At 44.0% G+C, this 15,032-nt stretch overlaps 1 protein-coding gene across 1 annotated transcript; it reads left to right on the top strand.

The window, feature by feature from the left end:
- Positions 1 to 10,737: 10,737 nt before the first annotated feature.
- Positions 10,738 to 13,147, top strand: LOC125881238 (lysophosphatidic acid phosphatase type 6-like). The gene is made up of 5 exons (XM_049564318.1): positions 10,738 to 10,771; positions 12,299 to 12,374; positions 12,469 to 12,561; positions 12,657 to 12,822; positions 12,906 to 13,147. The coding sequence occupies exons 1-5, from the start codon at positions 10,738 to 10,740 to the stop codon at positions 13,038 to 13,040; spliced, it is 504 nt and encodes a 167-aa protein (XP_049420275.1). The 3' UTR covers positions 13,041 to 13,147.
- The last annotated feature ends 1,885 nt before the right edge of the window (positions 13,148 to 15,032 follow it).

Below are 15,032 nucleotides of genomic sequence, written 5' to 3'. Positions count from 1 at the left end.
CCCTCTTATAAGTTTTGAGACTGTCTGTCCAGATTAAACGAGATTCTTCCAGTTTGGTTAATCGCCAATTCCTTTCAAATTTTCGCGATATTTGTTTTAACTTACGGGTTTGACAGTTATACCAAGGAGCGAACTTTCTTTGCTTTTAACTTCTTTTTAAGAGGAGCTACAGAGTCGGCGTTGTTATGAGCGAGCCTACGGCGCTATCAACAAAATGATCAATTCGGGAGAGGTTAAAGTCGGCACGGAAACCTCTGTTACTGAAGGTATTGGTATTGAATTTAACGACAGTAATCTTTTCCTTAAATTTTGCGACAGCACTATCTGATAAACATCTAGTATAGTAACTGTTGCTAAGTGGCGTGTAATCGAGTAAAAAGAAATCAAAAGTAATCAGATAATGATCCGATAGCGAGGGATTCTGTGGAAAGACTTTTAGGTTATCAATTTCAATTCCATACGTCAGAACTAGATCGAGGGTATGGTTAAAACAATGAGTAGGTTCATGTACACCCTGACTGAAGCCAATGGAGTCTAATAATGAGATAAACGCGGTAGCCAGGGAGTCATTATCAACGTCGACATGAATGTTAAAATTGCCTACAATAATAACTTTATCTGATTTAAGAACTAAACTGGATAAAAACTCTGAGAATTCAGATAAAAATTCAGAATATGGGCCAGGAGCACGGTACACTATAACAAATAAAAGTGGCTGCAAGGTTTTCTAGGTCGGATGTAAAAGACGAGGCTTTCAAATGAATTATAATCTAGTTTAGGTTTAGGACTGATTAACAGGCTAGAGTTAAAAATGGCTGCAACTCCCCCTCCTCGGCCGCTGCCTCAAGGAATGTGGGTATTATTATGACTGGGAGGAGTGGACTCATTTAGACTGACATATTCATCTTGACACAGCCAGGTTTCAGTGAGACTGAGTAAATCAATATGATTATCTGATATTAATTCGTTTACTAACACTGCTTTAGACGATAGAGACCTGATATTCAACAGTCCGCATTTAATTCTCCTGTTTTGTCTTTCTGTCACAGAAGAGGTTTTAATTTTTATGAGGTTGTTATGCACAACTCCTCTTTGTTTAATTTTAGATTTAGATAATTTAGGCGGTCGGGGGACAGACACCGTTTGTATAAAACTATTAAAACTATGGCTGGGTAACTGAACTAGAAGCTCAGAGAGGCGTTTAGGACTGCAACTCTCTGTCCTGGTCTCAACTCTGGGTTGTCAGGGGTTTAAATTACTAATAAAATTTGCCAGGTTCCTAGAAATGAGAGCAGCTCCATCCAAAGTGGGATGAATGCCGTCTCTCCTAATAAGACCAGGTTTTCCCCAGAAAGTTTGCCAATTATTAACGAAACCCACATCGTTTGCTGGACACCACCTGGACAGCCAGCGGTTAAATGATGACATGCGGCTAAACATGTCATCACTGGTCAGATTTGGGAGGGGTCCAGAGAAAACTACGGAGTCCGACATCGTTTTTGCGTATTCACACACCGAAGCAATATTAATTTTAGTGACCTCCGATTGGCGTAACCGGGTGTCATTGCCGCTGACGTGAATAACAATCTTACTGAATCTACGTTTAGCTTTAGCCAGCAGCTTTAAATTTGATTCAATGTCGCCCGCTCTGGCCCCAGGGATACATTTGACTATGGCCGCTGGTGTTGCTAACTTCACGTTTCTCAGAATAGAGCTGCCAATAACCAGAGTTTTATCCTCAGCGGGTGTGTCGCTGAGTGGGGAAAAGCGGTTGGAAACGCGAACAGGCTGGTGGTGAGCCGTGGGCTTCGGCTTGGAGCTGTGCTTCTGGCGGACCGTGACCCAACCTCCCGGCTGAACGGGAGTTACCGGAGGACAGATAGCAGAGGCTATGTGGCTCCGCACCGGCTACGGGGGGCTGGCTAACTACCTCAGCTGCTGAATGGTTTTCCATGGTGCGGAGCCGCGCTTCTAATTCACTAAGCCTCGCCTCCAACGCAGCAAATAAGCTACACTTGTTACAATTACCACTGTCGCTAAAGGAGGCAGAGGCATAACTGAACATTTGACACACCGGGCAAGAAAGAGCAGGAGAAGGAGAAGCCATGGCTAAGCTAATGTAGCTAACAAGGCTAAGAGTGTGCAAACAACAGCTAAGAGATTAGCGAGAAAGTCGTAGAAAGGAGGAGAGCTATAAGTGCTTAAACAGAACCAGTGTGGGTTATGACTTGAAGTAGACGTTAAAGCAACTGAGGTGAGAAAGCAGGCAAGTGGAATTCACCAGAGCAGTACAGAGACGCTGTCACAGAAACACCGGAAATGACACAACTCGCTTACCGCAATACGCCAGCAAATCGAGAGCTTCGCTTTCTGGCTAAGCTCCCTCTTCACCACAACGGACCGGTTAAGCACCTGCATCACTGCTGACGCCGCCCCAGTCCGCCTGTCAATCTCCCGCTCCATCCTACCCTCACTCGTGAACAAGACCCCGAGATACTTAAACTCCTCCACCTGAGGAAGGACCTCCCCCCTGACCTGGAGTGGGCAATCCACCCTTTTCCGGCTGAGGACCATGGCCTCAGACTTGGAGGTGCTGATTCTCATCCCAGCCGCTTCACACTCGGCTGCAAACCGCCCCAGCGAGAGCTGGAGGTCACTGTTCGATGGAGCTAGGAGGACCACGTCATCCGCAAAAAGCAGGGACGAGATCCTCCCGTCACCGAACCTGACACCCTCCACCACTCGGCTGCATCTAGAAATTCTGTCCATAAAAGTTATGAACAGAACCGGTGACAAAGGGCAGCCCTGGCGGAGTCCAACCCTCACCGGGAACAGGTCCAACTTACTGCCAGCCACGCGAACCAGACTCATGCTCCTTCGGTACAGGGACTGGATGGCCCTTAGCAAGGGGCCACCAACCCCATACTCCCGGAGCACCCCCCACAGGATGCCCCTGGGGACATGGTCGTAAGCCTTCTCCAAATCCACAAAACACATGTGGACTGGTTGGGCAAACTCCCATGCCCCCTCCAGCACCCTGGCGAGGGTAAAGAACTGGTCCACGGTTCCGCGTCTGGGACGAAAACCACATTGCTCCTCAGCTCCACACCCTCTGGTCCCCTTTCTTGAAAATGGGGACCACCACCCCGGTATGCCACTCCAGAGGCACTACCCCCGATGTCCACGCAATGTTGCAGAGGCATGTCAGCCAGGACATCCCTACAACATCCAGAGCCTTGAGATATCCAGGACGAATCTCATCCACCCTCGGGGCTCCGCCGCCTCGGAGTTGTTTCACTACCTCTGCCCCAGAAATTGGACGACCCGCCCCCGAGACCCTCGTCTCTGTTTCCTCACTGGGATACGTGTTGGTGGGATTGAGGAGCTCCTCAAAGTATTCCTTCCATCGCCCGACAATGTCCCCAGTTGACGTCAGCAGCTCCCTGCCCCCACTGTAAACAGTGTGAGGAAGTTGCCGCCTTCCCCCCCCTGAGGCACCGGACGGTTTGCCAGAACCTCTTTCGAGCCGATCGATAGTCTTCCTCCATGGCCTCACCGAACTCCTCCCACGCCCAAGTTTTTGCCTCAACGACTGCTGCCGCTGCACTCCGCTTGGCCCGCCGGTACCTGTCAGCTGCTTCCGGAGACCCACAGACCAACCATGCCCTGTAGGTCTCCTTCTTCAGCCTGACGGCTCCCCTCACCGCCGCGACTGGCCCCAGCGGCCTTGCGGCCACAGCTCGCAACCGCGGCCTCAACAATGGCAGAGCGGAACCATGCCCATTCGGACTCAATGTCCCCCTCTGCCCTCGGGACGCGGTCGAAGCTCTCCCGGAGGTGGGAGTTGAAGATCATCTGGACAGGTTCTTCCGCCAGGCGTTCCCAGCAGACCCTCACTGTTCATTTGGGCCTGCCAGGTCCAAGCGGCGTCTTTCCCCACCATCTGATCCAACTCACCACCAGGTGGTGATCAGTTGACAGCTCTGCTCCTCTCTTCACCCAAGTGTCCAAAACATATGGCCGCAGGTCAAATGATATGACTACAAAGTCGATCATTGACCTGCGACCTAGGCTGTCCTGGTGCCACGTGCACCGATGGACATCCTTATGTTTGAACATGGTGTTAGTTATGGCCAAACTGCGACCCGCACAGAAGTCCAATAACTGAACACCACTTGGGTTCGGATCGGGCAGGCCATTCCTCCCAATCACGCCCCTCCAGGTCCTGCTGTCATTGCCCATGTGAGCGTTGAAGTCCCCCAGCAGAACAATGGAGTCCCCGGTTGGGGCACTGTCCAGCACCCGTCCCAGGGACTCCAAAAAGGGTGGGTACTCTGAACTGTTGTTCGGTGCATAAGCACAGATAACAGTCAGGACCCGTTCCCCAACCCGAAGGCGCAGGGAAGCAACCCTTTCATCCACCGGGGTAAACCCCAACATACAGGCAGAGAGTCTGGGGGCTATCAGAAAGCCCACCCCGGCCCTCCGCCTCTCACCCGGAGCAACTCCAGTGAAGGAGAGAGACCAACCCTTCTCAAGGACTAGGGTTCCAGACCCGGACCTATGTGTCGAGGTGAGGCCGACTATATCTAGCCGGTAACGCTCAACCTCTTCCACAAGCTCTGGCTCCTTCCCTGCCAGAGAGGTGACATTCCATGTCCCAAGAGCCAACTTCTGTAACCGAGGATTGGACCGCCAAGGCCCCCGCCTTGGTCTGCTGCCCAATCCACATTGCACCGAACCCTTCTGGATCCCTCTGCGGGTGGTGGGCCTGCAGGGGGACGAGCCCATGTAGCCGGTTCAGGCTGGGCCCAGCCGGACCCCATGGGCAAAGGCCCGACCACCAGGCGCTCGCCCACGGGCCCCAACCCCAGGCCTGGCTCCAGGACGGGGCCCCGGTAACCCTCCGGGCCGGGTACACATGTCCTTGATCGTCTCCATCATGAAGGGTCTTCTGAACCATTCTTCATCTGACCCTTCGCCCAGAACCAATCTGCCATGGGAAACCCTACCAGGGGCAAAATGTCCCCGACAGCATAGCTCCTAGGGTCATTAGGGCACTCAAACTCCTCCACCACCACGATAAGGTGACAGTTCTCGGAGGAGTTATTTTGATCCCCTCTATGTTAATCACTTATTGATGCAGTTAGGGACCTTTCTCCACGGCCAGGGTGTCGGGTGGGTGGGAATAAGTCAAAGTGTGGCGGAGAAGAGGGACCGGGAAAAGCGGCGGACCGCCGGGGAAGCCTGCTCCGTTCTCTCCGCAGTTAGGGACCGTTCGCCACGGTACTGCTGCTGGGCAGGGTGGAAATAAGTCCTGCAGAGTTTCAGAGGACCTGGAGAATGTTTTAGGATAGTAATAACATTATATAAGATAATCATATTGCAAAGATAATATATATAAGATAATAACATTAAAGACAAAATTGAATTGCAATACTTTTTCAAAAGTTGATGATTTTACCTTTCTGTACATTTTGTATACAAGTTCATTAAATAATTTTGCTTGTAAATGTCTATTTGCATCACGTTTATTACGGAAAACACATTATTTGATCAATTTACATTGTGCCCCTAAAGTTCTTTATGCGCTCCTTACTTTTTCAACTTAGGAGCACATGTGCTCCTTGGGAAAAAAGTTAGCGTCAAGCCCTGTTAGTTAACACTCACTCATTAGACATGATCAACAAATATCTTTATTAACAGGCTATGTACCACAGTCTTTTTTTTTAAAGGTTTTTTTTGGACATTTTGCCTTTAATGGACAGGACAGACAAGTGTGAAAGGGGGAGAGAGAGAGAGAGAGAGGATGACATGCAGCAAAAGGCTGGATTCGAACCCGGGCCGCTGTGGCAACAGCCTTGTACATGGGGCGCCTGCTCTATCCACTAAGCCACCGACACCCCATGTACCACAGTCTTTTAAGGAAGCTGTAATTAAACCTCTCCTAAAAAAGCCCACCCTGGATCCAGAGGCGTTAGCCAACTATAGAACAATATCTAATCTTCCCTTTCTTTCAAAGATCCTTGAGAAAGTAGTCGCAGACCAGCTGTGTGATTTTCTCCATGATAATAATTTATTTGAAGAATTTCAGTCAGAATTTAGAGTGCATCATAGCACTGAGACAGCACTAGTTAAAATTACAAATGATCTGTTGATGCCTCAGACAAAGGACTTGTCTCTGTACTTGTTTTACTAGATCTTAGTGCGGCATTTGACACAACTGACCATCAAATTCTGCTACAGAGACTGGAACATTTATTTGGCCTAAAAGGTTGTGCACTAAGCTGGTTTAAATCTTATTTATCTGATCATTTTCAGTTTGTTAATGTTCACGATGAATCATCCTTACATACTAAAGTTTGTCTTGGAGTTCCACAAGGTTCTGTGCTCGGACCAGTCCAATTCACTCTATATATGCTTCCTTTAGGTGACATCATTAGAAATCACTCTATAAATTTCCATTGTTATGCGGATGATACACAGTTGTATTATCGATCAAGCCAGAAGAAACTAATCAATTAACTAAACTTCGTAATTGCCTTAAAGACATAAAAACTTGGATGAGCACCAATTTCCTGATGTTAAATTCAGACAAAACTGAAGTTATTGTTCTTGGCCCCAAACAACTCAGAGACTCTTTATCTGATGACGTAGTTTCTCTGGATGGCACTGCTCTGGCTTCTAGCACTACCATAAGAAACCTCGGAGTAATATTTGATCAAGATTTGTCTTTTAATTCTCATTTAAAACAAATCTCATGGACTGCATTTTTTCATCTGCTGACCCGAAAAGATGCAGAAAAATTGATCCACGCTTTTGTTACCTCTAGACTGGATTACTCTAACTCCCTATTATCAGGTAGTAAGTCTTTAAAAACTCTCCAGCTAATTCAGAATGCAGCGGCACGTGTACTGACAGGAACTAAGAAACAAGATCATATTTCTCCTGTTTTAGCTTCTCTGCACTGGCTCCCTGTAAAATCCAGAATTGAATTTAAAATCCTACTGTTAACTTATAAAGCTCTAAATGGTCATGCTCCATCATATCTTAGAGAGTGAGAGATAGTGCCATATTATCCCACCAGAACACTGTGCTCTGAGAATGCAGTTTTACTCGTGGTCCCTAAAGTCTCCAAAAGTAGATCAGGAGCCAGAGCCTTCAGCTATCAGGCTCCTCTCCTGTGGAATCATCTTCCTGTTGTGGTCCGGGAGGCAGACACCATCTCCACATTTAAGACTAGACTTAAGACCTTCCTCTTTGATAAAGCTTATAGTTAGGGCGGGCTCAGGCTTGCCTTGTACCAGCCCCTAAGTTAGGCTGACTTAGGCCTAGTTTGCCGGGGGACCTCCTATAATACACCAGGCACCTTCTCTCCTTCTCTCTCTCTCTCTCTCTCTCTCTCATGTCCTGTTACTGCATCTTGCTAACTCAGCCATACTGCATGTCACTAACTCAGCTTCTTCTCCGGAGCCTTTGTGCTCCACTGTCTCCCAGGTTAACTTATATCGCATTGGTGCCTGGATAGTGTGATGTGTGTGGTTGTGCTGCTGCCGTGGTCCTGCCAGATGCCTCCTGCTGCTGCTGTTATCATTAGTCATTCTTCTACTGTTATTATACACATATGATTATTGTCACATATGTATACTATCAGATATTAATATATGCTTTCAACATATTGTACCAAAATAGCCTGTAATATTAATTATGATATTATTACTTTCATTATTGTTGTTGTAAGCTACTGTCATTACCATCTGTCCTGCATCTCTCTGTCTCTGTCTCTCCGTCTCTGTCTCTCTTTCTGTCTCATTGTGTCATACAGATTACTGTTAATTTATCATGTTGATCTGTTCTGTACAACATTTATTGCACGTCTGTCCGTCCTGGAAGAGGGATCCTTCCTCAGTTGCTCTTTCTGAAGTTTCTACCATTTTTTTCCCCCGTTAAAGGGGAAGTTCTGTTTTTTACAACCTGGACCTTATTTCTGGCATTAAATGCGGTTGTTTACTCACCCAGATAAGTTTGGTGTCATTTGGAGTCCTACGGAAGATATTTAGATCCACAAGAGCTGCATACATCCATATGGTGGGAGTGATCGGGGCAGCAACAATGAGGCTCTAAATAACACATTATCTGCCGCGAAACTCGTTCATTTCACCAATATGTTTTTATGAATCGCTAGAGTTGCTTCTCATCATCATCATCCAGGTCATTTATACTGACCTACTAACCTCTGACCTGGATGATGTCATGATGTCCTGTGAGGCACATTATGATTTGTGATATTGGGCTTTATAAATAAAATTGATTGATTGATGTAATTAATTTTTTTATATAATTGTAAATACATTCAGGCATCAAGGGGATAAAGGGACTGTTACTTTACACACGTGTGCCTGTATTTTTATTCTTTTTTTACTATAACAGCAGAGGCTATTTGAGTGCAAGGGCAGGGTTTGAGGGACAATATTACAAAATCTGAACGTGAAATCAATAAATAATGCTCTCAAATTGATATACCACTCTCTTGAATAAAGACAGAGAGCCTCGAGTCTCCTTTATTTATTTATTTATTTATTTTTTTTTTTATTCACTGATGTAATCTTTTTGTCCCGATATTTTGTGTAATATCTTTGTATACTTATTCAATAATAATATTTAATAAAAATAATAATAATTTAAAAAAAAAACTCGCAATATGCGAGAGATGAAAATATTGAAAGTGTATGAAAGGCCTGAATCCCAGCCTATTATCCGTTTTTTTCCATTTAAACAGAAAATCAGAAATCAGAAATCAGAAAATGAGTTGTTATCCCTTTTTTCATTTTGGTTCTGGAAACAAATATTGAAAAAAACAAGTCATTATTTTGTTTTTTCATATTTGGTTTTATTTTGAAAAACGAATGAACGAATGATACACGGATTTATTTACCACTGGTCATCTTCTCAGTCACATCCACTCACCTACACACACACAGACAGACAGACAGACAGACATGCACACACAGACACACACACTTGGCCTGCAGACAGGCAGGCAGCTCAGCCAGCAGGTATTTAAAATGGATGAATGCAATCGGAGAGAGATGCCAGATTGTGTTTACAATACTATCCACTTCCTTTGCCCTCTTCTTCCACTCCTCCTCCGTTTCTATTTACTGCCTTTTTCTCCCAGCCTGAAGGAAACCAGCAGCCTGAGATATTCAGAGGAGGGATAGGCAAGAAAATGTGAAAAGGCTCAGATAGATGGAAGATGGAAAACTCCAATTTTTTACCAAATATCTATCTTATGATGACACTTGGAGAAAAAGCAGTAGAAGAGAAGAATTTACCCTGACCTCATAATAATCACTTCTAGTTCTGCTGCAGCACCCCTGTCAAAAAGCTTATCTAGGGGTAAAGCCCAGAAAACAGTGGCCGCTGCATTGTAACAATGGTAATGATAATAATAATGATAATAATGACAACAACAACAACAACAACAATAATAATAATAATTGTTATTATTATTATTATTGTTGTTGTCGTTGTTGTTGTTGTTGTTGTTGTTGTTGTTGTCATTATCATTATTATTTGTCGTCTTTTGCTGTGGCTCAAATTGCTTTGAGTTGGAATGAGCTAGAAATATGAATCTTGGCCAATAATTGGACATGATGTGCATATGCTTCCCAAGTCTTACTTGCTGTGAAAGTGCACCTACTTGGGTCAGCAAAGAAGTTTGTCTTGATGTGTCTGTACAATGGACAAACAAGACAGGATGGCAGAGGAGACACCCGCACATCACTGTTATTTGGGCTAGAGAACCACAAAAAGATCCACAAGCTGAGATCATTGCAAAAATAGTCTATTTATTTAAGACATCTGCACACAAAAAGGTGCTGAAAGTGCAAAAAAAATGATTAAGTGTGAGTGAAAGCAGCAATCATTTCTAGGGATAGTCAAGTCAAGGACTGACACATTTGCTGCTCTTTTTTTATTTTCTTTTTGCACTTTTTTTTTTTCATTTTTGCATTGATCTCAGCCTGTGGACCTTTTTGTGGCTTTCTAGCCCAGTTACATTGGTGTGCAGGTATCTCCTCTGCCGTCCTTTCCTAACTGTAGTTAACACCCAAAAATGCGATTTTGAGAGGGCCACACCTCTCAAACCGTAAGTCAGACTGACTTGAACTATGGCACACTTATATAGTTTAATGTGCTCTAGGCTCATCTCATCTAATCCCATCACATCTCATTGTATCTCATGTATCCCCATCTCTTTTTGAGAACACAGCTTTGTCTAACAATGGAATAAGTCATCCATCTCCCTTTCTCTCTGACATGTACACACTCTTACACCATGCACACACACACACAAATGGTCCCATAATCCATTTTAGTGCCTAATGAAGCTCCTTCAGGTTGAGGTAATAGCCTGTGTGTGTCACATTGTGTTGGAACTATGTGGTTGGTTTTTATACTGAGACTCATAGCTGTATTCACCAGTGTGTGTGTGTGTGTGTGTGTGTGTGTGTGTGTGTGTGTGTAAGAACTTAATAGTCGTGGTGTGCTGGGATAGCTCCCTGCCCTGGGCATGTGTTTGACAAGAGCTCACTGTGTAAATCCATAAATTACCACCATTCACACCAGTACTGCAGTCACTGCTGCCACTGCAGCTGCTGCTGAAGCTACAAGATCAGGGGCACTGGACACAGCACTAGTGCAGGTTGGTCTGGTGAGCAAGGGTTAAAATCTAGCATGTGGGCAGACGACAGCCCCTCCACAGGCCTAGGTGAGGCCCTTAACTGCTTCGAGTTGCCTTCTAAACCAGCTGACTTATTCTTTGTCCTATCTTCTCTGTTTGTTCATTCGTTGTGTCTGGCACACACACACACACACACACACACAGACACACACACACACACACACACACACACACACACACACAGCTCTGCTTCAGTGTAGCCCAGAACAATAAGGGCTGATTTGGTAAAATGAATCTGTCTGCCACTGAGACTCTTCCTCTGAAGAACCTAATTGCACTCAAATAAATGACAAAATTGTGTGTGTGGAGGAGGGGGTGGGCGGTTGTTGTCGGATACAAGGCAGGTCACCCCCGACCAGATCACACCACCAGCTGACACACTTGCCTGGTTCAAAAGCATACAAGAGCCAAAAAATAGAGTCCACACCAGGCCTGGAATTTCGACATTCTAGGGGCAAGGCCAATTGGCCTTTTGTGTTGTCAATTTTTTGAGGGCACAAAGGCCAAAAGCCAGGGCAGCAAGGCCATAAAATAAAACAATGATTTTACGTCCATGTCCATAATGAATTTAATTTAATAATATTTATATTTAATAATAATAATAATAATAATAATAATAATAAATATATATAAGTAATAATGTGATTTATTTAATAGCACTAATAAACCCAATGTGTTTTAAATATAGAACAACCAGGTTTATGTATTTATGAGCAAACAATCTGAAATATTAGGCCTAAATATTTTTGAGTGTACATGATGAACTGATTCACTGAGGGCTATTACAATTACTATGACAACTGGGCCGCATTTCAAAACCAGATAATGTTGATGGGCCACATTTCTGTCCATTACTAAAATGGTTTAATATTGAGACGTCTTTTTGTTTAGTTTATCGTCAGACTTCTTTTTGATAAGTCAGTCTTCCTTGTTTGGGTTGCTTTGCAGTGTAGGCAGTTGTTGTCAATGCTGGAATAGTAACTTCCTCTGCAGGACTGTCCTGCATTGAATCAGGCTTTTACCAAAGCGACATACACACGCATCTGCATTTGTAGACTAGCCAATATGAATGCCCTCTTCCTGACATAACCTATGATTGGCCCAAGCCTCCCATCACGAGTTACATTTTCCAAAGCCTGAAAACAGAGCCAAGAGGAGGTGCAGAATTCTATTTTATTCCCAGAACACTTGAATCACAACAACTTCAAGTTTATTGTGGAATTTTTGCCCCATTAAGCCAAAATTAAACTGCCAATCCAAGCTTTAAATAGAAAATAAAGCTTCTGGTGAATTTTTCTCTCACGGCTAAAAATTGACACCCTGTCTATTGTAAGTTGCCCGCAGTAGACACCACTTTGTAAAATGACTATGATGAAGGGGATACTGGATTAAAAAAAATCACATAATAACATGACAACTCTGGAAAACGTTAGCAAACCTTCAGTCATGTTGAAAGTTTCCTTTCTTAGGCTTGTGTTGCTTTGCAGCATCGCTGATGCTGACTGTGTCAAGTCTCTGCACATTAACAGACGCATGACCTGCCCTGCCCATCAGTGCTGGACACCTGGAGGAATAAAGTGGAACAGAGAGCAGTTGACATGATCTGCCATGTGAATGAACCCAGCAAGAGGTCAGATTAAGACAGCCAGAGGGGCTTTTGAATTTAGACCATTTGTTTCATGTGCAACAGCCTACCATTAATTCTCATGCTCTTTTTTTTCCAGGGAGAACTTGCAGCTGTGTGTTGGACGCCTCCTGCACACACTTTTAACCAACATAGATGAGAAAGTACAGGGCACCTCATTAGAGCCAAACAGGTTGGACACCTCTGGACGGGCACACCCGTTTGTTGCACAAACTTGATTGTGTTTGTTCTTTATATGTCCCTCTGTTTAAATCCTCCCTACAACAGGAAACTATTTTTGTACTCTGCACACGACACTACTTTGATTCCCTGTCTAATGGCTCTGGGGGTGTTTGACATGAGATGGCCACCATATGCTGCTGACATGACTCTGGAGCTGCACCAACAGCAGCAGACCAACAAGTCCTTCGTTAAAGTGTCATACGTGGGCGAGGTAGGGGGTGAGAATGTGTTTATTGATAAGCTGCTGCGTTTTTCCCCGTTGTGTTTTACTCTAAGTTGCTTGTCTCTCTGTAGGATCTACTTATACCAGGTTGTAGTGGAGTCTACTGCCCTCTGGAGGAGTTCAAACAGGTCCTCTCAGCATACTCACTGAGCTCTGACCTCTACCAGTCACTTTGTAACAGCACAGAGGACCTGACCGATCCCTGACCCCTCAGCAAACGGTCACGTCTCAACACAGTGCTACTCATGACATTACAATCTAACAGGTATCACGCATCATGTTTTTTTACATCCTCCATTTCTCACTCCATCCAGCCAGCATCACCAGGGGAAAATTGTTAGGTGTAATAGTCCTGGATCACAGCCTGAAGTTTTTTCAGTTCATATCACTTTTAATTTCAATGATAATTGCTAATCTTGATGAAACTGTGGCAGTAGAATGTTCCACTAAGGTATTAATTTAATGATTATGGCATATTGACAAATGTAAGCGCAGAATTATTAAGCTATACAGTGTTTACGTGATATCAGATGCTTTAGTGCACAGGTGTCAGTTTGCATGCACTTAATCTGTTTGGCTTGATGATGAAGGATCCGTGTTTTTCTTATTGTCGACAAAACCCAAAAGACTAAAACCAACAATGTCTCCCAGTGCTGTGACAAATCTTTTAAAGCAAATGACAAATACATACTGAGTTTTTTTAAAAGTCTAAGTAATTTGTTAAAACACCTAGATGCTACTTTTAAACTGGAGTAAATTGTGCACTTGTTGGAGACTATTTTCAGCTGTGGATTGATAAACATTTGGTGATCTAGAGAGTGTTTATTGCATTAGGATCGTGGATGTGTAAAGAGAACTTGACGCAGCGTTGGAGGCAGGGCTGCGTTCATTCCTACAGAAGTCGCTCAGTGGTGCATGCAGCAAAAAGTTTGACTTCTTAGGTGTAAAATTACCCAGGTAGTCCGCTTTGTTGGACCCATAGTGCACACATCCTAGTGTTTAATTTAATCGCGCCTGAAAATAAATGGTTATTTTCAGGCTTACTATGTCAGTTCAGAATAACTCTGGATCCTACTATAAGTGAATTTTACAAGTTTTAGGACATAATGATTTAAATAAAGGCTGTTTTTGCATTTGTACTAGGAAATTGATGCACCTTAAAAATGTCTGCTGATTTACTACAGATTTTTCTTTGTCAAATAAGCTTCAAAGCCTGGCACTGTTCCTGGGGTTCATCAGGGTAGTGTGCGGTATCTGTGATTGACTCAACAGAAACCTCTGTGCCATGTTATTTGCAGTAAAGGAACATACTCCTGCATGTATCTCTATTGCAAGGAGGGTTTGCCAACTCATGTAATACCCAATAGTAGGATGAATTAATTGTTGGTTTTACTCTTTTGGGGATCTGCTGAAAAGAAAAATAGAGATTATCAGCCTTTTCTTCAGAAGTTCAAACCACTGCTGCTGTTTATGCTTACGCTAAAATATGGACGTCAAAGGTTGACTACTGTGGCATCATCAATGCTGGTAACTGCAAGTATTCTGCTTATTTGGTCGTCTTCATGAATCATGATCAGATCTTTCATTTTCCATAATTTCTTTCCTCAGGGGAATACTAAGCAGCTCATGTACTGTATCTAATTTGGGGAATGTACATTAATGTGTAGGTGAATGTCCTCATGATGAATCAGAAAAATCAGAAAATGGAATAATTCTGCTACGGTATATTTCAAGAGTGACACATTATATCGCCTCCTTGTAGGGGTTTGTTGGTACCATCAAACCCCAGTATAATGTATGCGTGATTACATGCCCATTATACAGACCTGTGATACTACTGTGTTACAATAACACACATTGTACCTCATCAGCGGGAGTTTCCTGTGCCCTGCTGCTTAAAGTGTAAAGGTTTGGATTAGTGAGTCATAAATAAAGGTTTTGATCACTGTTAAGTTTCTTTTTCTTCTTTGGGGCTTTTTACTTTTCCTACCAGCAGAGTGAAACTTCAACACAGGTTAGTAAAGCACTAGTTTAGTAGAGCTGAAGTGCATCAACATGCTTGCATCTATTTTGGAAGTGTGGTGTCCTCTCAAAGTAGCTCAGGGTCGTTAAGTACCTGCTGATAAAATGTCAACTTGACAACGCTGCTTCTCGATATGACTTGCTCTCTTTGTCCCAGCTCAGTGTTGGTTCAGCAA

Source organism: Epinephelus fuscoguttatus, linkage group LG20 (genome assembly GCF_011397635.1).
Source record: "Epinephelus fuscoguttatus linkage group LG20, E.fuscoguttatus.final_Chr_v1".
Taxonomy (NCBI): domain Eukaryota; kingdom Metazoa; phylum Chordata; class Actinopteri; order Perciformes; family Serranidae; genus Epinephelus; species Epinephelus fuscoguttatus.
This window is presented reverse-complemented; position numbering and strand designations above follow the sequence as displayed.

What these genes read in the sequence shown, in the direction of transcription:
- LOC125881238 (XM_049564318.1), top strand. Translation starts at nt 10,738, where the DNA reads ATGTGGGCAGACGACAGCCCCTCCACAGGCCTAG. An exon ending in GTGAATGAACCCAGCAAGAG is followed by an intron (nt 12,375 to 12,468) that starts GTCAGATTAAGA and finishes TTTTTTTTCCAG; the next exon opens with GGAGAACTTGCAGCTGTGTG. An exon ending in ACCTCATTAGAGCCAAACAG is followed by an intron (nt 12,562 to 12,656) that starts GTTGGACACCTC and finishes TCCCTACAACAG; the next exon opens with GAAACTATTTTTGTACTCTG.